This window comes from Eleginops maclovinus, chromosome 18, assembly GCF_036324505.1.
Source record: "Eleginops maclovinus isolate JMC-PN-2008 ecotype Puerto Natales chromosome 18, JC_Emac_rtc_rv5, whole genome shotgun sequence".
NCBI classification, from domain to species: Eukaryota; Metazoa; Chordata; class Actinopteri; order Perciformes; family Eleginopidae; genus Eleginops; species Eleginops maclovinus.
In genome coordinates, this window is record NC_086366.1 from 19830012 (window position 1) to 19851582 (window position 21571).

Here is a 21571-nt window from a genome sequence, read left to right on the forward strand (position 1 = left end):
AAATCACATTAAAAACGTACTCAGCTGTGCAAAAAGGCAGAAACTTAAAAATAGTAATATAATTAACTCATGAGGCGTTTCAGAAGAGGACACTTTGCTGGTGAAGGGGGGGGGGGGGGGGGAGGAATTATGGTGAGAGAGCTACTGCAAAAGTCCCCACACTGCAGACCCAGTGCACTTACAACACCACCCAACAGCCGTCATAAAAAATTCAATTGGACCCTAAAAAATGTAGCTAGCTGTCAGTAAGTTAGTAAAGCTGGCAGGTGGAGTTCACTGAGTGAGTGAGATCATTTGTCTGGCAGAGTCACATAGCTATTTAAGTGGCATATTTCACATTAATTAATGTATGCCTGGTGAACAGGTTGATTTATGGGAACATAAAAATGCTGCTTTTTGCAGAATCCATTCTCTCCTTAGCAGGAATGAAAGACAGGAAATGCATCATGTCAGCAAACGGCTCTTCTAAATGCCTTCTTTGCTCTCCACACTTTCCAAGACTGTTTACATCAGAAAAGAAAAAGGCTTTTATCAGAGAAATCTGTGACACTGCTACACTAAAGTGACACAGAAGCAGAGCAGTGAGAGGAAAGGGAATCACTGCAGTGCAGCATGAACAGTGACATTCATCAGCTCTATCAGGTTTGCGCTCTAGATTCGCCATCACGTGATCCTGAGATCCACCTGGGAACGCATTGAGTCAATATGTCTCGTTTTGTTGAACTAACTCGGGTTTGCCAGAAAATCTGCAGGATGGAAGGAGTTTCGATCTTTGCCTGAGGTGCTGATCTTTTTTGACATATTCTATGTTGAACAAAAACAAAGTGAGAATTAAACATAAATTAGATTGAGATACACAGAGATAGGATAAATAGATTAAAAAAACTTTTTCTTTACTTCACTCTGCTATTAGAGGAAACTCAGGAGCTAAAATTGGAAAAACAAGCTCTGATTATGACTCCTTGGATTGTATTACAGGTACAGAAAGCATCTGTTCCTTTGGTGTAAAAAAGCAATACTAATGTATTGGAAGACTTACTTTTAGTTTAAATTGTACACACAAGCCAGGATTTATTTTCTCTGTAATCATAGTTTATTTAAAGTATACTATGTCCGTGGAAGAAAAAGCTGATTCTGGTTATGTTTTTGACTTCAAGTGCATCTATGCGTGTGGAGCATAATGATTTACACAGTGATATCTTGGCTCGAACTAACTGAGTTTCATTTCAGCTATGTGGTGGATGCACAAAGGAATTGATACTGTCCGTTTCAAATACTTTTCTGACTTTCATTAAACAAGCCACCATGGAGGTTGCTCGTAACAAAGGCTGCCTTTATTCACACTGTTGTTTCAGGGTCAGCAGGACATTCCTCAGTTCACAGGCCTGCACACATGTTACCCACAGAGCCCTCCTTACTCTACTGTGAAATCCTGAGAAACAGCAACAGCGAATGCCGCACCGCAGATAGAGACACACTTTATACCATTTGAGTGGCACAGACAAATTATGTATAATTAAACATGTATAAAAGGCTGTCGAAGAAAATGTAAACCAGAGGAAAACTTTTAACATCAGAAATAAATGCAAACCGGTGCAGCAAATCAGCACTTAAGGGAATTTCACAGTATTTGCTGTTTATCGCATAAAGGAGCAGGAAAAGGGAAATAACAAATGTATCTTGCACATCTTACTGAGAGGGAAAAAAGGGGGCTAGAGCTTATTGATATTGTCCACATTTTGGGAGATAACTCTAAAGAACAGATAGTATTCACATTTATTTTCTAATTCAAAACTAATGAGATGAAAAAATATGTCTAAATTAAATGTAAATAGCTCTCCACATTTAGGAGTAGGTTTAATACATTCCTTTTCCATAAAGCTTGTAGTTAGGGCTGGCTCAGGCTTGCCTTGAACCAGTCTCTAGTTATGCTGCTATAGGTTTAGATTATTGAGGGACTACATTTTTACCCTTCTCTCTATCTGTATGCACTCCTGTGCCTAAAATGTTACTTACTCAGCATCCAGGGTGTCAGCCCAGGTTTTGTGTCTTTTTCTTGGCAGGTTGCTAGCATTAAATGTTACATCTGGATCAGGGGTCATGGCTGCGCCTGTTGCCATGGTCATGTCTGACGCCCACTTTATTTTTTGGAGGCACCAGCCCATTTTTTACTTGTTATTCTTTTTTAGTTTTTCCTTGTTCAATATTGGGGTCTAAGGAGAGACCCCCACTCGTAAGCCTCCTCAAAGATACATGTATATTTGGTGATATTGGGCTATATCATTTAAAGTAGATTTGAATGATTTTGAACAAGTTATCTTTGAAATAATATTACTGTTCCTCCCTATTAAGATAATATCTACGCTTGACCTCTTTCTTTTGTTCTTTTTAAGGACATTTAAGAAGAGAAGATAATATAATTATAAGTTCCACACCAGTACTGACCATTTAAAAATACATTACTTGACACTAAACACACCATTTCTGACCATTTTCATTAATCACATGTTTATTTGTATATTTATAGAATTATTACCAGCGTTTTTTCTTAAACATGAGTGTTCATTAACGAAAACGCAATTTAATGTCCGTGTTCATATTTCAGATGAATACTATTGTCAGCACAGCAACACCATGAAAACAACATCTGTTTTTCAGCACAGCAAATAAAAGGCTTCCTACCGGGGGGGTTTGACCATCACTCTGAAAGCCTCGACACCAGGGCACTGCCCCTCCACTCCTAAATGCCATCCACGCTCAGCAGTGCTGAACCTGCTCAAGCCATGCAGAACTTGAATCACTTTCACTCTTTCTATGCAGCTGAAAGGTTTATCAGCAGGGGAATTATAGCAGATTTTTTTTTTTTTCAGATAGAATTGGGGATGTCTTCCTGAGGAATAGCACACTTGGGGAGATGCTAAGCCAATCACAAAGTGCACAAGCAAAAAGATTTTACGCATGACCACCCGCCAAGCCTGACAGACAAAAAAAGCTTCATGCTTGACAAGGCCGGCAGAAATTGGGCTCCTGGTAGGAATCCATCCCATGCAGCAGAGACACCTTAGACACTCTTTATGCTAGTTAAAATTACAAAGAGGTCAGGCTCCATCTGAAACATACAGGTTTCCTCTCCGTCTGCTCTGACATGTCTGGGCTTCAGTGACTTTTATCAGTCTGTGTCCTTCTATTTTTAGATTCTAGATTCAGTCCAGATGTGAAATGGGAGTGAGGAGGAATCTGGCTTTCATTTTAGGATCTGCTGCTGACAGTTTATAGTCTCTCTGCGTGAGCCTGACAACTTTCTTTTTTAAACAATGTGCAGCTACCACTGCCTCAGCTGTCTTCTGTTATACATTAGCAGTTACAAACCAAATATATAGAAACAGCATCTGGGTGACATGCAGTTTTAATATAGCAGAAAGTCAAGTCTCAACTCATGTACTCCATAATATTTAATGTTTTGCACTAGTATAATTCCCTCGTTAAGACAGATTTCATACATTGGCTAAACATGTGTTGATTTAGGATGTGTTAATTGAGTTTTACTTTCAAATAAAAAAATAATGAAACCTTCTGGTAATCTGCATTATCCTGCCGTTCTCCCCTACCCAGATGCTCACCCTATTACCCTTTCCCAAATAAATATAAGACGTATTTGTGGGTTTTTCAAACACTGGAAAACGTGAGAACATTAGGCATTGGATTAGTTTCTCATTGCCAATACACAAGGTATGTTTTTTGTATATGTTGTAAGATTGGAAGGACAATGATTTCAATGAGAGTCATTTTTTTTCCATCGAGTTTTGAATGAAGTGATAAATGACTGTTTCTGTCAATGGAGTGTGGTGGCTTAACAGAGAGCAGGATGTTGTCCAAACCGGGTAAAAGGGGCGCTGCACCCTCTTACATTCAGTGTGGACCCTCATACCGAAATGCAGATTTTCCCCGTAGAAAACATTCACTCTGTTCGTCAAAAACCGCACAGTTACTCTCAAAATATAAAAACCATGTCAAATAGACCGTCAGACGGCAGACAGCATTGTTTTTACAGAGATCCGATGTCGCGTTATTGTTTACGCCTGCAGCACCATCTTGTAGGCCCATACAGGCGCCTCAAACTATATTTTTCAAAAAAAACAACAACCTGAAGAGCATATAAAAGCATGTTTTGTGTCTTATATATATATAATATATTATGATTATCCAAATCTCTGTTGATTTGTATTACTATCCGTTATCTGCAACATGCGTCAGCCTCGCACCAGCAAAGGGGAAAAAATATAGCGTGACATGATCCCATCACTACCGATCAGAGCATCAGTCAATAACGCTATTTTTTAAAATACTTTAAGTGGAAAGAAGTTATAATGGTGAGTCAAAAGAAATGTGTTTTCTTTATCTCAAACTAGAGTTAGTGAATAATGTAACATTGGAAAGACAGCAAATCGACTTTGGTGTTATTAATCTAGTTTCCGTCGAGTTTGAATAAAGTGAAAAATGACTGTGTCAGTCTGGCAGCTTTGAGGAGAGGATAGTAAACATATGTAAAATGTAGTTTATGTGTAAGGGAATGCCCAAATCCCTGTTGATTTAAGTGATTATACATCAACTTCAACATCTTTCACATTGCACCGAGCCAGAAAAGGGGCACAACTATAGCTTGTTATGATCGCATCCATCCCGATCAGAGCAAAAGTTAAAAACCCAGACTACCAAAGAGTAATTTGTTCTGCGAATTAATGCCAATTGTAACCTTTCTTACTAAAGACAAACAACAAAATGGTAGTGGCTGTCAGTGGGTTTATACCCGTTGGAAACTTATGACAGATCTGGAAACATCTCTCATGTGCCAGTTAACAGTTCAGCAAAAAATAAAAATTCTGTGTAAAGTGAATAAAAAAGGTTTCTGTCTTTCCTTACGTGACTGTGAACAATATTTGAGCTAATGACAGACAGCTGAGTGTATTAGTTTGACACCTCTCTCACTGCCAATCACTCCCTCAGCTCTACATTGTAGTTAGAATACTGTCTTCCCTGATTTTGTATGACTCTAGCTCAATATGAGATACAAAGTCTGCAGTTTGGAAATGCCATATTATGCTACACTGATACTGCTGGCAGAAAGCAGCATACCAAGTAGGGAAAATGGAAAGCTCACTGTAAAACCAAAATAAAATAAACGTCAAATGGTAAAGAAACTATTTAAGTGTCACCATAAATGGTCCTGTGTGACTTCTCTGTTGTTTCTTGTGAGCTTAACTGCATTGTTATCTAATGTAATGACTAGTGTGTGGACATGGCTGGCTGTTAGTGAAACACATAATTGCGAATCATGAAAGGGAAAGTTATGTTCAAACATCGTTCTTTATATTCCTCATGGGGTGTAAACTATTCGTTTGTTGTCATCAACATATCTTTTATAGTAAAAATGTATTATTTAACAGCTGTAGAGCAATATATCTGTTATATATTTGATAGCATAAAATGGGCTATTATGGGCTATTATCCTGGCATAGGTTTAGTTTTTATGTGGTGCAACCGTGTTTTAATGACAGTGTAGCAGAATATGCACACTAAGGGTTTATGACAACTTTATGAGAACTAATGCAGTCCGATTTGCATTTATTTTACAAAAGGGCATAATTAAAAGACAAATCGAACATTATTTTTTTTATGAGAACATTTTAAAACTCTCCCGAGTGGCTGATGGTCACACTTGGGGCCATTTTTAACTTGCAACTTACTCTAATACATCCCAAATATCTCATATAGAGCTAGAAAAGTAAAATAATCCATCATAAGAACCTCAAATGCGCCTAAAAATGTTAACATTAAATGGGCGTACAACTAAAAAATGAATGCTTAAAGCCGCAGAGGATTACTGCAGTACAAAAAATATATATATATATTTCCAAATATTGCAGGTTAGAAATGAATATGTAGGGCTTCATTTACATCGCAAATGAAACATGTGTGCAATGACAGATAAGGTAATCAATGATCATGATTCAAACAAGCTGTTTATCATATTTGGCTATGTCATTAGGGGGTACGTGGACTGCAGTTATGAAGGTTGCTGTGTTTGCAAAGCTCAGTGGATGTATTTTTTATCATGCAGCACACACTAAAACCATGCAGTCTATGACTTAAACTCAGTAAGTACATGTATGTTTTAATATGAATTCAATAAATGCTTTGGGTCAGTATGGATTCAATCTGGAGGAAAATAAAGTGCTGCATTTCCAACTGCTAAATTATTACAACCTGATGTTCAATGCATTTCCAAGAACTATAGAACACTGTGAACTAAGCTTAAGCCCATTACAGGTAATGTCATACATGGGGAGAGACATTTCTGAAAGAATAATAACAGACCTGGGTAACAAACCATATCATTTAAACCTTTTCAGCTATTTGGCTAACTACATCAGCTGTAGCACAGTACACATTTTCTCCCTTGTTCATCTTGAGTCAGTGACAGGATAAAGCTGGACATCCAGATAAAGTTTGTAATGTCCAGTTCGATGGGAGTTTAAAATGGCTATGGTGGGGATATGGACAATTAATGCAGTTTGATGAGTCTGCGTATTTGGCCTTGTCTACATTAAAGAGCTCTTTTAATTATTTATGAAGGAGCTCGATCAATGCTGAGATCGCACTGTTGTGAAACTGTAAATGAAATTGAGACAGATATGCTTGATGAAAGCCATGGTTCTGGCAAGCATATTTAATTATCACTGAACTTGCTATACACTGCCTGTTTCTATATTTTAAAAAAGGCTTGAAAAAGAGCTCTACAGAGTGTCTACAGTAGATTTTAAAGCAATATCAATCCAAGCATAACAAGTGGGATTTAAAAGAAAGGATGTTTAAAAATGACATTAGTTACATTGCTGACACTCGATATCAAGAGATTTAAAATATGTGAAAGAAGAGAATAAGCTTTACATTTTGTGTCACCAACATCACAATCAACCAAAAGCTCAAAGTGCAGGGACCAGAGCCATGTTCCATATTCCTGTGATCTGACGAGTGAGAAGACTGCCAGGTAAAGTGAAAAGAGATGATGCAAAGAGGAGGCCTTTCATGCAAGACGAGGGAGAAACAGTATGATGAAGGGCGCTTGTGCTATGAATAGTTGTTTTACTTATCAAAGCTTTCAGTTGAATAAAACACTGCATCCTATAGCCTCTGAGACTAGTCATAGTCGTTTGATTTATTACATTTATTTCCATTACTTTGCAATCATGCATGTTGAAAATCATTTTCTTCCTACACTAAGTGGTGGTGTTATTTTTGTATTTGTTATCAGTTCAGCTGTGTCTCTGCTTGTCATCTTGATTTGTTTATGTACGGTTTTGTAATATGAAGCTTTAAAAAATAAAATAAAAACACTCGACTAATATGCAATGGTCTTATATCTGTATTTTTTTTATCAACAGTGCATTCAAATGCTGTTAACAGCTGTAAGATAGTGTTCCAATCACCAATTTGATCACATCATTATACACTGTATGCATTCATCTTCGTGACATGAACTCATAAAAAGAGGCTGTATGGAAACGGTGTAACTCATTGTGCAGTGCTCATCTTTGACAGCCATCAGATGACCACCACCACACCAAAAAAGAACGACTCACCACTGTATGCCAAAGCCTGCACCACACAGAGTGAGAACCCATCAGCCCTGTGGCACACCGCATTAAGCGAAATTTCTTATTTAGCCAAAGAAAACTAGTTCAGCTTGTCTCTGGTGTTGGAGGCTGTGTATCATCTATAGTAATTAAATAATTTACAAGGATCAGAATTTTACAAGTTAAAAATATTGCTCTACAGGACACATTAATTTATAATGCTTATGAATTTATGCACGGTGCCTTTATGCTTGTCAAAGTGATTAGAATGACAAGATATTCCATAAAGCTGCAGAGGGGTGACCCATAACTTCAAAGGGCAACTCTAAGCTGCAGTTTTAATGTCCGGAGCCAAATGCTTCATATTAGGTCTCATATATTTGATTACTTATATTTACAATACATGGAGCGATTTGCACTGACATCAAGTTACTCACCAGAACACGGCCCTTTAAAATGACTCTCTGCAACATGGCTGACGTTAAAAGAATATCCTGTGTATTAATTAATGTTTTTATGTGTAACTTCATTTTAGGAGCAGATATGACAACTGTTAATCCATATTTTGTGGCCGCTTGATTTCACTTTTGTCAAATCTTTTTTGACAGTCACACATCAATTCTTTCCCATTTCACACATGTTTTTTGTGTCTTCTACCTATGGTGACAACACGTGTATAGCATTTATAAGTCTGTATTCAGTGATTCTGTATTCAATCAGTTATTTTGTCATAAACAGCCCCATCTGTGCTCCCCAAACTAAATCTTTTCAGTTTCTAAAACTCACCCCCTTAGACTGAAAATAGTGGCTGTAAAAAACAGCTCCTTCAAGCGAAATGGAGAGCAAACAAAAATGTCTAAGGCAGATACCATTTGCATATCAGACTTGGTAAATCAGATGCACAGCTGAAGTACATGGACTAAGGTAATTCCTGCTTTGAGGCACCTTTCAGTACCACCCTCTATAATGTCTACTGTGACAAAGCATATGGAGCACGCCCAGGTTTTTTCACACAAACGGAGCAGCACTGTGATAAAGCTAAGAAAGTGTTGGACTAAGCTAGGAAGCTGGTATGCCAAATTACACAGAAATAAAGGGAAATAAATATATTGAATAAAGCACAAGACATTCCTTGTTCCGCTGTAATGTGTACTTTCTGCACCTGTTTCTCTCTTGCAGTTCCTAATACTGCGACTTTGTAGCACTGAGAGATGTCGTGGTAATTCCAACCTCGGTGAAATTCAATAGAACACTATTGTTTTTTCTACAGCTGAATAAGGTGACTGACTGGTGTACAGAGAAAGCGTGAGAATTCACTCTTCATACATCTGTTTACGGGCAAAATTGGGAGGTATGTAACAAGATGGCTCTACTTCAGCAGCACAAACCATTTTGTGTTTTGAGAGTTAAAGCCAGACAAGCATGTGTTTTACCCTTTTTGTATATCATCTACAAAATCAAATATCAAAATTGCTTTCTTACCAAGCGCCTTCTTTCTTCTTCAACCGTGGTCAACAGCTGGGAGAACTCTTTAAAAGACTGGGCTGTAACACAAAGAAATACAACAGCACATCAAATGTGAAACACTGCAGGTTGGGCCAATAAATGCATCAACATATGTATGAAACATCCAGCATAATATGTTCACCATTACGCATGTACCCAGTGACCCACCGGGTTGTTATATTCAGATGATAAAAGAATATATATTTTTACACAGTGGCTGAGTCGTTAAACATCAGATGTTCCTGGCACCCCACAAGCAGTGTAGCATGGTGCTAAAATGTTTATTTGCAATGCAGCTTTAGAGCTTTCAGTGCACCACATTTTAGAACCTAATAAAATCATGCAGCTGTCCAATTTAAAACCCAAGACTTGCAGTAAAAACAATACTTCAATTGAATGGAGCCCACTGATTGCTTCCTTTTATTTTCTTCTCCTGCTAGGATTGATATACCGTCACAATGTAGGAGTGACTTATGTGGTGGAGATATGTTCACGCCATCTGGGCTATACTTCAGTAGCTCATAATACATTCTGCAGGGTCGGATGAATTCTGCACACAATACATTAGATATCATCTGCCAGAGAATTGTGCCTTGTAGCTTCACAGCTTCATTAAATCGAGGGCCAGATACAGTGTGGCCTCTGTTGGTCAGCCCCAGTGTCACCCTGTGTCCAGACATTTAGCTGTGGTCGAGCTGCTCTGCTTGCCAACACGGTAACATCATTATCAGCCACGACGGCTTGGCGTGGAGAGCCATGCATCATCTCAGACACTTTGGTCCATTTACACACCAAAGCTTTTAAAGACCAGCGAGCAATGATTTTGTGCCAGTGATCCTGCAGGCAGGCTGGCCTCCTATTAACACCACTGGCTCCTTTATCAACAGCACAAACCTCTCAGGGGGTAAAGGGCACAGCTGGAGCCGTTGATGGGACAAGATTAGACTCCGAAGAAAGGAAATAGGAGTCAAAGTGAGGTTACAGCTTGCATATCATTCACTGGTAAATGGAGGAGAAGCAATGGACCTCATGAATCATTGAAGGAAATGAAATTGACTTCCTCAATTGTAGAAGCATAAGGAGGCTTTTATATTAAAGTGTGACATTGTCCACTTTTGTCTGTATATTTGATAGAACATTTTCTTACAATAACAAAATGTTCTTATTACCAATGTCATGGTTAAAATGGTGTCTTGCTGCTTGATTTTTTACTGTTTAAATCTGGATCTAGCGCTCGTCTGACTTGAACAGCTAGTGGAGACTAAAGGATTGACCTTCTGAGAGAAGGGCATGTTACTTTTCGGAAAAATCTAAATTTCTATAGCTACATCAATCTTTTGGCCCCATTGATTCCTGGATAACTGGCGTAGAATGTGAATGTCACTGTAGGAAGTCTTAGAGTAAAATCAATAAAAGGTCAGGTGAACCCGTCTGGCATCACATACAGGATCTCGATGTTGCGTGGGGAAGTTGGGAGCATCAAAGTGAACTATACTGATATTGCATCAAAATCGTGGCTGGCATTCACACAAGGGTCTAGCTATGTCAGTCAGCAAACTCGGTGTCATTGATGACTAGATTGATTTCAACAAGCCATTTCATTTTTTCCCCTTCACATAGTAATCATGGCCTTTTCTCTCCGACATGGTGAGTTAACACTGTAGTGTAGCTCAGAGTATGAGAAAATCATTGCTTTTTAAGAAAATATTGAACACTTTTTTTCTTGCCCCATAAATAATTGGACTGAGTGTGTTATGTTGTGTGTAAGCATTGAGTTTGTATGTTATGGATGCATGGAATTTTGTTGGAGAAAATGACATGAAGTTTAGTGTAATTTGAATTGATCAATTACATGTTCAAGGTCCTGCTATTTCGGCCAAATGTGCATCCACAGTCCACTGTATTCAAGTGAATGTACTACTCTCTGCATTACACAGTCAATAAAATGCTTCCCAACAGATGATCATGGCTCTCAATTGAGCCATGGCCAAGCCACTGGCTCTTATTGTGTGTACAGTTTGCACTGTAAATACTGAGCAGGTCCAACTACATAACAGGTGGGCAGCTAAAATAACCATTGTTCAACCTGAGATCAACACACTTTGACTGAAAGCCAGGGAGGGAATGCATGTCATAAATGAAAAGGTGCTTGATGCTAATGAGACATGGAGTTGGGTGTGGATATTTCAAACAAGCATAATTGTTCTGTTGCATCCCTGCCTACCAAATAGCTGCTTCAGCTTTGGGAGAAAAAAAGGAAAGGCAAACTTTCATTACGCATTCAGACGAACATTACAGCCTCATGTACGAGAGGTCGATATCCAGTCCAGCCCTCACAGATGGACAGTAATTCAGCATTCTCCAGCACTACGGAGAGAAGGACTCAAGCTGGGGATAATGAGCACCGATAAAAAAGAGGAGGAAAAAGAGGCCAGACTGGGAGTCCTGCCCATTAGAGCCATAGAGGCCCCATGCGCAGCTGTTTTCATATTCCTGGTGGAGGCATGGAGGTTCACACCTCCATTAATCTCTGACACTGATCACAATTAGTCCCCTTGATCTTTTGTACACTTGAACAAATACAGGGAAAGCATCATAAGTAAATCAATAGCATTAATTAGAAATGCATCGCAGAAGACTTTAAGATCTATACTCAAAGCCAAATCCAAGAAGTTGCAAAGTATGCTTCATTTTGTCTAAAAACAGCTCTCAGTGACTCTGGGAAGGCTATTTATTTTTCCATTGGATCCTTTCACTGACGTAAAATTGCTTAAGTATTATGACATCAGACCTTTAGCAATAGGAATACGACACAACTCTTAGTGACAGCACTACAGCCAATAATAACCAAGGATCTCCATCAGAATCCATAGGGAAATGTGAGACAAGGTTCTGATTGAGGTGACAATCTGACTAATTGGCGATATCTGCTGGCCAAAATGAACTTACCAATGTTGATCTCGTCATCTGTCTCTGCATCACCAATGCACTCAAACTGGAACTCTTGCAGGGACAATGAGAACTTCTGGACAGCAGCAGAGAGATCTGGAAACACACAAGTTTTGAGGATTCAAATTAAACATTTCAGAAACTAATCAATAAACATGTGGAACAAAAGCACTTAACAAATGTAAGCGCAACTACCGCAGCGAATGTATGACTATTGCTTGACTACTTGAGGGCGTAGTAAGGCAAAACAATGCACTTTTATCATCTGCGGACTGTCCAACTCCATGCACACTGACATTTATACCTTAGCAGTTCTGTGAGTGAAGGCAATATGTGTTATGATGTTTTCGCTTGCCAATTGATCATAAAAATAAGCCCAACTGAGATGCCTTTGTGTCAAAGTGGTATGGCACACAGAGTTAACATCTTAACACTCTCACTGTTAGATATAAATGAATAATGATTATTGCATTCCAGGAGTTTATGTGTGATAAAGTGTAGTCCTACTTTTCTGAGAACAATTTGTCACTTTAGGTATAACAGCTTTTCAGTGACTCCCCCCCCCCCCCTCCCCCCATTTAATCAAACATTCAACTGGTGAGGTCATTGGAAAATCTGTATCAGAATTATTTTCCAATTGTAAATTTCCATTTGACTGTTGACTTTGAATAACATTAGATCCTTAAATAATGCTATTGGACATTCCAACCATCTTTCCTTCCATTTGGTATGTTGACAAGCTCTACATACTACAGTACCCAGGAGCCTTAGCAATCATGATGAAATTAAAGATTAAAATCAGTCCAAACATATCACCAAGCTTCAATATGGCAACCAGGAACAAATCATTGCATTATAGTTGATGAATTGATCAAAATGCAAATGTGGGTCAGAACAATAATTTATTAAAAATAACAACAAAATAGGGACTTGAACCAATAACCTCCAGTTCCCAAGTTAAGTCCTTATGTGTACGAAGCTCCATGCCAACCAAACTTATTCTCTGATCTCATGTCGCAAGATCCTTGGTTGACTTCTCCTATAAAGTAGATATGCAAACTTGTCACTTATCAGAGCCAGAATATTAGTAGTTCATTGTTTTGGTGATGAGTCAACCAGAGTGTTACAAGTCTATTCAAGAGATAGAGAAGCTTTAACAGCCTCTAACCTAACACTGTCTATGAAAACAAAAAAAACAAATTACTTTTCATTTCTTAAGGCCTGCCCCGGGAACACAAAACCTCTCAATTCACCTCACTTCATCAACAGACTGAAGAAAAAATGCTCGACCATGACCTGCACTTACCATTTCTTTCAGCTTAAAAACTATAATTGCTCTGACAAAAATGTTTTGATGGTATTCAGTTTTTAGTTGACAAATATGCTTATTCTTTTCTTAAATACAGTCGTTGTAATTTTAATTGACTCAGTGGGAAAATGTTCAATTTTATATGGTGTATCAAAAACTTAAAAGTCCCTAATTAGCCAACATCAAAGCAAATGCTTAACAACTGGTTCTTAGGTTTTAACAGTTCTCCTAAAGTAACAGCATGTATTAGCTCAACAAAATCTATCTGTATTTTCAAGAAAATAGCTGATTATCTTTTTTAGTTATTGAACATGTTCTTATAATGGTAGGAATGTTGAATTATGATTGTAATATAGGTTCTAACAAGAGCTATACAAGACAGAAAAAAAACCCGGTTCTCTTAGTGAGTAAAATTGAAAGATTGTATCCATGAAAACAGACCTGTAAATGAAATGTTAAAATGACACAAGGCACACCTAAGTGGAGTCTGATTTCAGATAGATTCACAAGGAAAGCAATCATGGTGAGAGGAAAAGCAATGAATCTGCTTTTTAACATAAGAGGCAAAGTAACTGCGGTGTTGACCTGTGAATAGCTGACCAAGTGCGTGAATCACTTCAGATTTTATTTCATCTTCTATTATGCAACTGATTTCAATTTGTTTCATACCTAAGTTACATAAAAGTAAGTGTGTGGGTCTACCGTGTTAGCACTGCGAGTTTACTCTTGCTGAGGTGATGGGAACCTATGCTCACAAGTACTCTAATGAGTGGGATGAAGCTTGAGCATGTAATGGAGGCTTTTAACATTTTATAATTCCACAGAATTTATAATTAAAGGCAAAAATGGAGATTCTAAAATACTCTGACATTGTAGTTGTCAGCCCACACAGTTTGAATGTACACATTTTTTCTCATATCTATTGTTGACAGCGACTCACTAATTGCTTCTCTCCTTTCTTCTTTCACCGACAATTATATCATCACTTCAAAGAACTGTGAACTTAAAAACACTTGCCAGGAAAGTAGGAAAATTCACACACGCTAATATACATTGCACAGTGTAGACGGCGCTCAAACGTGCTTGTTCATGTGTGAGAAGACTTGTCAATTATGGCACATGGGAAATGGAGGTTGAGGTTGTACTGCAGTTTTAAAGCTTTGCAGGGTTTGTAGCTGTAATAACATTAGACATGTACAGTTATACAGCTTTTCATACTGTATTTTCTTTATATCAAACCAAACGACACACATTTCAATGGATAAAAACTTCATTTAATTGATAATCTTTGTCAACAATAATAGTTATAAAGATTTCACTACAACTTGTCTCTCTGAGGTAATTGAAAAATCCGTAAGGATATTGTGTTGAAACCTATACTGCTCCCACTGTGACAACAATAGTTTATCTAACAGGCATCCCAAGGAACAAACCAGCCTTAAAAGCCCAACAAAAATCAATGCTCTCATCTCGACAGGAACATAAATTGCCTGCAAAGCCTGATAAAACAGAATCCTGCGAGATTTGTCACAAACTTTTTTCTTTACCTAAGAGTAAGCATTATTATATTGAATTGCTGTGTATCTTAGTTATTGGTAAGAACGGAATAACAAGACTTTTACTTGATGAGAACGCAGGTTGAAAGGCTCTTAAAGACATCTACACTGTATTGAATGAGCATGTCTGACCACTTGTAAATGTTGCTGAGTCTGCCTGAGTGCCACTGAGTGGAACTTTTCCAGCAGATATATTGTGCCATTGATGTGGGCCCATCATTCCTGCTTTGACTCAAAAGCTGCTGATTTCAAAATCAATATCTTGCTGCAGTTGTCTGGATATGATCGCAGGCCCATCAATAATGGATGATCTTTTAGCTCTGAAGTTCGGACAGGCCTGACTAAAAAAACAAAGCTGTGCTACCATCAACTGAATGCACTGTTTCCTTACAGCCTCCAAAAACCAAGGAAAAAAATCAATCTTAACAGTATCCAATACAGAGTACAGAGTATTGTTACTTCTTGCCAACTGAATATTGTACTGTATGTCTGTTGAATAGAGTATCTCCAATTGCCCCTTTCTAAAACTTCTTATTAAGTTTCTCGTTTATTGTTGTTAACTTATTCTAAGATAGTTTCTGATTCAAATAAAATGAATTTGAATGAGTAATCTAGGAATGTATTAAATAGCTGCTTTGCAAAGACAACATTACACCTTTTAGAATGCTGTCTCTTTTTGTTAAAAGAACATCTTGTATAACATATCTCTGAAAAGTAAGTTACCCTAAATCTATAACGTTGGTCTTAGCACTTACACAATAATACAAGCCTAGTGCAACATGATAATAATAATATAATACAATATATTTTATCACATTCTTCATAGTCTTGAGTTTCTAAGAACAGACACATGTATAATTGTACACTGATTTTTGATTGTGTAGCATTCTGGGCTGTATAAAACACAAACGATTGCAAATGATTTGTTTGCTTTCTCCATGATGGAACATGGTGGTAAATACTGAGCACACTATCATTTTAACAAAGGAAAATTATGATCATTTTAGAAAATGTCATTAACATTTCACAGGTACAGCACCCATTGGGGATGACAGCATCCGTCAAAGGCTCATGGGGGATGTGGTTGAAACAGATGCTGAAGCAACAGCTGGCCCAGAAATGTGACACCAAATATTACATTGTCCACAAGCTTTGGATAGTTACTATTTTCTCCTACTTAGTATAGTCAGAGAACTGATGAAGAGCATCAGAAGTGGCATGAGGTGTTATTATCAAACATTATCAAATTGTTACTTCAAAAAATTAACAATAACTTTGCCGGCCCTACTTTTAATATTTTTACTTTGAAGGAAGAGAGAAGACAGAACTTTAAGGGTACAAATGAGTGAATGTAAATTTAAAGTGCATAATTTGTAAGTGACTTGAATATATCTAGTATACTAATAAGAAGTTTTCTACCATAATGTTGATTTTTCCTTAGCTAGAAACATATAGAAACCGAATGCTGTTCACTTATTTTTACATCGCCACTCTAAAGAAACTATAGTCTGAAGTATGATAGATGAATTCAGGGATAGCAAACAGAGGAGCAGACATGTATAGGTTTCCTCCATGATCAGAATTTCTGGGTATATGTATGTATGTAAATATGTATGTATGTTCATTAAGGTTTGTGTCTCTGCTATAGAGTGGCACAGGAACGAGTCTTAAAACCCGGAAGTAAGTTAGCATTTTACCATTTCCGGTTCCCTCTTCTCAAAGTATTTCTCCATAGGATTTTGGAAAATAGCTAATAGGTCTGTGGTTGACACAAGTTTAATAGCGTTTACGAGTCTGAAAAACGATGGTTGTAAACAAGTGGCTGAGTAGGACTACAGAAGTTGTCAAGGACGTTGTACGTCATTGCACCGTACACGTAAACACTCCCGCTAAGTTTGTTAGCTCATCATTGTAAAACGATATCAGACTGGTAATTGAAACAGCCATGACTTCTAGTTAAATTTAGTGTGGCTAAAAGGAAAAGTTTTGTTAAAATATGCAAGTGAGCGAAAGTCAGTGGAAACGATCTTAAGATGGCGTGGCGTTGAAGTTGTGCAACCCTGCTTTAATCGTCTGTAGTTCGTTTATAGCATACTGTTAGCATTTTGCTTCTGGCGATTAGATTTATGATTTGAAAATGATAAAAGTAGGGTAGTCATTTGAAGATTATCCGGTTGAACAACACATGCATTTATCAAACAGGTTCATCAGGCTTATGCTCATCAAAAATACCTGGCCCAACAATGTTGTCTTCATTTACTATGTACAGTATATGCATTATTTAAGAAGTGGAAATTGTCACAAATTAGTTTGGCCCTTTGCTCATCAGTGGGTTTTACTGAAAATATTGCTATTTGCAGTTACAAATAAACCACCTCAGTTGAAGTTATCACAAGACCAAGCATCAAAGATTAATGGAAAAGGAATGAGTATAAAGGAAGATAAATGAACGGCTCAAATGTTTTTACCTTAGGCAAGCAGTAAAGGAATGATCAGTGTGACACACTCCAGGTTGCTGAAAACAATGCAGAGGGAGTCCCCTGCTCCCCCACTGGTTTATCAGTTTGAATGTGAAAGCCCACTGTAGGCAATTTGCATCCAAAAAGTCAAGTATACTGATAAAATCAATGTTTCTTTTATCAGTTTCTTTACACGCAAATCAAATTAAAGTAAATGACAAGGTCAGTCTACAAATACATTAAAAACAGAAGATCTAATTTTCATGGTTCTCTGTGCAGACTTGCCTTGCCGTTACATGCCATGTACAGTATGTTACAATGATTAGATTAAATAACAACTCATCGGTGATATTGATGCAAAGCAGGGTCGTACCGCCGCAGAAAAGATAAGCTTAAATTAAAGTAAATGACAAGGTCAAAAAAAAGTCCAGCAGTGGCTCAGTCAGTAGGGGCTTGGACTGGGAATCGTAGGGTTGCCGGTTCAAGTCCCCGAACAGACTTGAATATGGAAAGTGGACTGCTACTTGGAGAGGTCCCAGTTCACCTCCTGGGCCCTGCTGTGGTGCCCTTGAGCAAGGCACCGGACACCTCCAATCCCGCCTCCCCATTGCTCCCCGGGAGCTGCACGATAGCTGCCCACTGCTCCTAGTACTAGAATGGGTTAAATGCAGAGGACTAATTTCACTGTGTGTGCTCTGCTGTGTGCATGTATGTGACTAATAAAGAGGGTTTCATCCTCCGATTCTATCTACCTTTGCAAAGAAAAGGATTAAAAGACAGAGAAAAGAGGTACCTTTTTGGGTGTAGTATATGAGTAGAGCCTTCATGGTTCCCCTGATATTTCATCCTACTCTACATCTCTTCTGACATAGAGTTTGAGTATCTGTGGTGGAAAAGAGCTGCTCTGTTCAGGGGAGTGATAAAAGGAAAGAACTTTGATAAGGTCTAAAAGACATTATTTACTACACTACAAATAAGAAAAGAACGAGCTATTTCAAAGTGTTATTATGCATACCATGAGCTTAAAATAGTATCCTTCTAATTGTATTATACTCTGCAAAAATTGTATTGTACTATGCTTGTAATTTTCACAACAGTGGCCTGCATAAAGGGCAAACACAGAGAACAATGTATGCAGGTTCTAATCAATGAGTAGAGCACGGACCACCCAGCCAACATGACTGCAGAGAGCTGACATCCCAGTGTGGGAGGTGTGTGAGAGAGGCCTGTGGCTGTCAGTCATTGCACAGCAGATCCCCCTGGGTACACCCTTTATCTCGTCTCCAGGGCAACCACATACTACCAAATTCCATCTGCTGACAACCCCTGACAAAACACAGACAACACTGCAGGAAAGTCTGTGGTTTGCTTGCCAACAGCTGGAGTGCAAGGCTTTTTGTTGTAGCCATTCCAAGAATTATTATTTAAGCACATGCATAGGTAATTAGATTTGCACAGTTTGACTTCCTCAAGCCTTGAACGTGCAGTTGTGAGGTTTAAGTGTCATACAGGCAAAGTACAGTGGGGCAAAAAAGTATTTAGTCAGCCACCAATTGTTCAAGTTCTCCCATTTAAAAAGATGAGAGAGGCCTGTAATTTTTATCATAGGTATACCTCAACTATGAGAGACAAACTGAGAAAAAAAAATCCAGAAATCACATTGTCTGATTTTTAAAGAATTTATTTTCAAATGATTGTGGAAAATAAGTATTTGGTCAATAACAAAAGTTCATCTCAATACTTTGTTATATACCCTTTGTTGGCAATGACAGAGGTCAAACGTTTTCTGTAAGTCTTCACAAGGTTTTCACACACTGTTGCTGGTATTTTGGCCCATTCCTCCATGCAGATCTCCTCTAAAGCAGTGATGTTTTGGGGCTGTCGCTGGGCAACACAGACTTTCAACTCCCTCCAAAGATTTTCTATGGGGTTGAGATCTGGAGACTGGCTAGGCCACTCCAGGACCTTGAAATGCTTCTTACGAAGCCACTCCTTCGTTGCCCTGGCGGTGTGTTTGGGATCATTGTCATGCTGAAAGACCCAGCCACGCTTCATCTTCAGTGCCCTTGCTGATGGAAGGAGGTTTTCACTCAAAATCTCACGATACATGGCCCAATTCATTCTTTCCTTTACACGGATCAGTCGTCCTGGTCCCTTTGCAGAAAAACAGCCCCAAAGCATGATGTTTCCACCCCCATGCTTCACAGTAGGTATGGTGTTCTTTGGATGCAACTCTGCATTCTTTCTCCTCCAAACACGACGAGTTGAGTTTTTACCAAAAAGTTCTATTTTGGTTTCATCTGACCATATGACATTCTCCCAATCCTCTTCTGGATCATCCAAATGCCCTCTAGCAAACTTCAGACGGGCCTGGACATGTACTGGCTTAAGCAGGGGGACACGTCTGGAACTGCAGGATTTAAATCCCTGGCGGCGTAGTGTGTTACCGATGGTAGCCTCTGTTACTTTGGTCCCAGCTCTCTGCAGGTCATTCACTAGGTCCCCCCGTGTGGTTCTGGGATTTTTGCTCACCGTTCTTGTGATCATTTTGACCCCACGGGGTGAGATCTTGCGTGGAGCCCCAGATCGAGGGAGATTAGCAGTGGTCTTGTATGTCTTCCATTTTCTAATAATTGCTCCCACAGTTGATTTCTTCACACCAAGCTGCTTACCTATTGCAGATTCTGTTTTCCCAACCTGGTGCAGGTCTACAATTTTGTCTCTGGTCTCCTTTGACAGCTCTTTGGTCTTGGCCATAGTGGAGTTTGGAGTATGACTGTTTGAGGTTGTGGACAGGTGTCTTTTATACTGATAACGAGTTCAAAAAGGTGCCATTAATACAGGTAACGAGTGGAGGACAGAGGAGCCTCTTAAAGAAGAAGTTACAGGTCTGTGAGAGCCAGAAATCTTGCTTGTTTGTAGGTGACCATATATTTATTTTACTGAGGAATTTACCAATTAATTATTTAAAAATCCTACAATGTGATTTCCTGGATTCTTTTTCTCATTCTGTCTCTCATAGTTGAAGTGTACCTATGATGAAAATGACACGCCTCTCTCATCTTTTTAAATGGGAGAACTTGCACAATTGGTGGCTGACTAAATACTTTTTTGCCCCACTGTATGTCTTCTCATTTCAGCAGGAGTACTCGTATGTAATGAATTATTCAGACATTGCCTTATTCTAAATGTGCCTAACCACATATTAGTTATACAGCAGTGTGTTACTTTAGTCTTATGTGGTATTATTCATTATAGCTACAAAAAACAACACCTTAAAGCTTTAAATATTACAAACAATAGAAAAGAAGTTATTGTTTTACTCGGCAGGACATCGTATTATCTGAGGAGTGCATTCCAAATACAAAGGTGTTCCAATTAGCACCATTTGTCTTTTAATACCTTCATTGTTCACTGTAACTTGAGAAAATGCCTCCAAGGCTACCAAGGCAATCCAAGCTAAATTGCAAGGGCATGGTCAAAAAAACTGCTAAACAAATAATATACATTACTGCTGCTGCTCCTGCTACTACCACTACCACTACCACTACCACTACCACTACCACTACCACTACCACTACCACTACTACTGCTACTACTACTACTACTGCTACTACTACTACTAGAGAAAAATGTAGAAAGTAACTTCCAAATCCTTTTTTACAATATTATTTTGTATACAGACAGACATCTTGGCTGCAAGTGAATAAAAAATTAAGTATTTCAAGTATGTCTGTTGTCTGGCACATGTTGAGGCATGCAGTGTTCTTCTCTCTCTCTGCTGCTGTTTATGTGACTGACATTTTCATCACATCACTAATTACTAAGCAGTATCCTTGTTGTGCTCTCACACCTACGGATAATCTTAAGGGTTTTAATGAAGTGCTTTAACACAAATTAGAGCAGAAAAGCTTTTCAGACATTCAGATATGGCATAAATGTGTCCCATTAAAAAGCAACAATCTCTACAATAAGAACTCATCTTCAGCTCTTGCTAAATAGCTACACTTTTACAAGTCTCCTCAAATGACTTAGAAAGCACTCGAGGTATTTTCTGTTTAATATTTACAATGCACATTCGCAGATTTATTTGTCTTCTAGTGAAAAAAACAACAAAAGCAAAGGCTTACTGGAACAATGCGCTTCTTTTGTAGAGAC

At 38.4% G+C, this 21571-nt stretch overlaps 1 protein-coding gene across 4 annotated transcripts in view; it reads right to left on the reverse strand.

Moving 5' to 3' along the window:
* LOC134880854 (rho GTPase-activating protein 42) overlaps positions 1-21571 on the reverse strand; it is a 61726-nt gene that overhangs the window by 31799 nt on the left and 8356 nt on the right. For all 4 annotated transcript variants that reach the window (XM_063907966.1, XM_063907965.1, XM_063907964.1 and 1 more), the window contains exons 2-3: positions 12090-12185; positions 9117-9178 (exon numbers count right to left, since the gene is read on the reverse strand). In XM_063907966.1, the coding sequence (XP_063764036.1) occupies positions 9117-9178; positions 12090-12185 (158 nt within the window). The remainder of the gene's footprint in view (positions 1-9116; positions 9179-12089; positions 12186-21571) is intronic.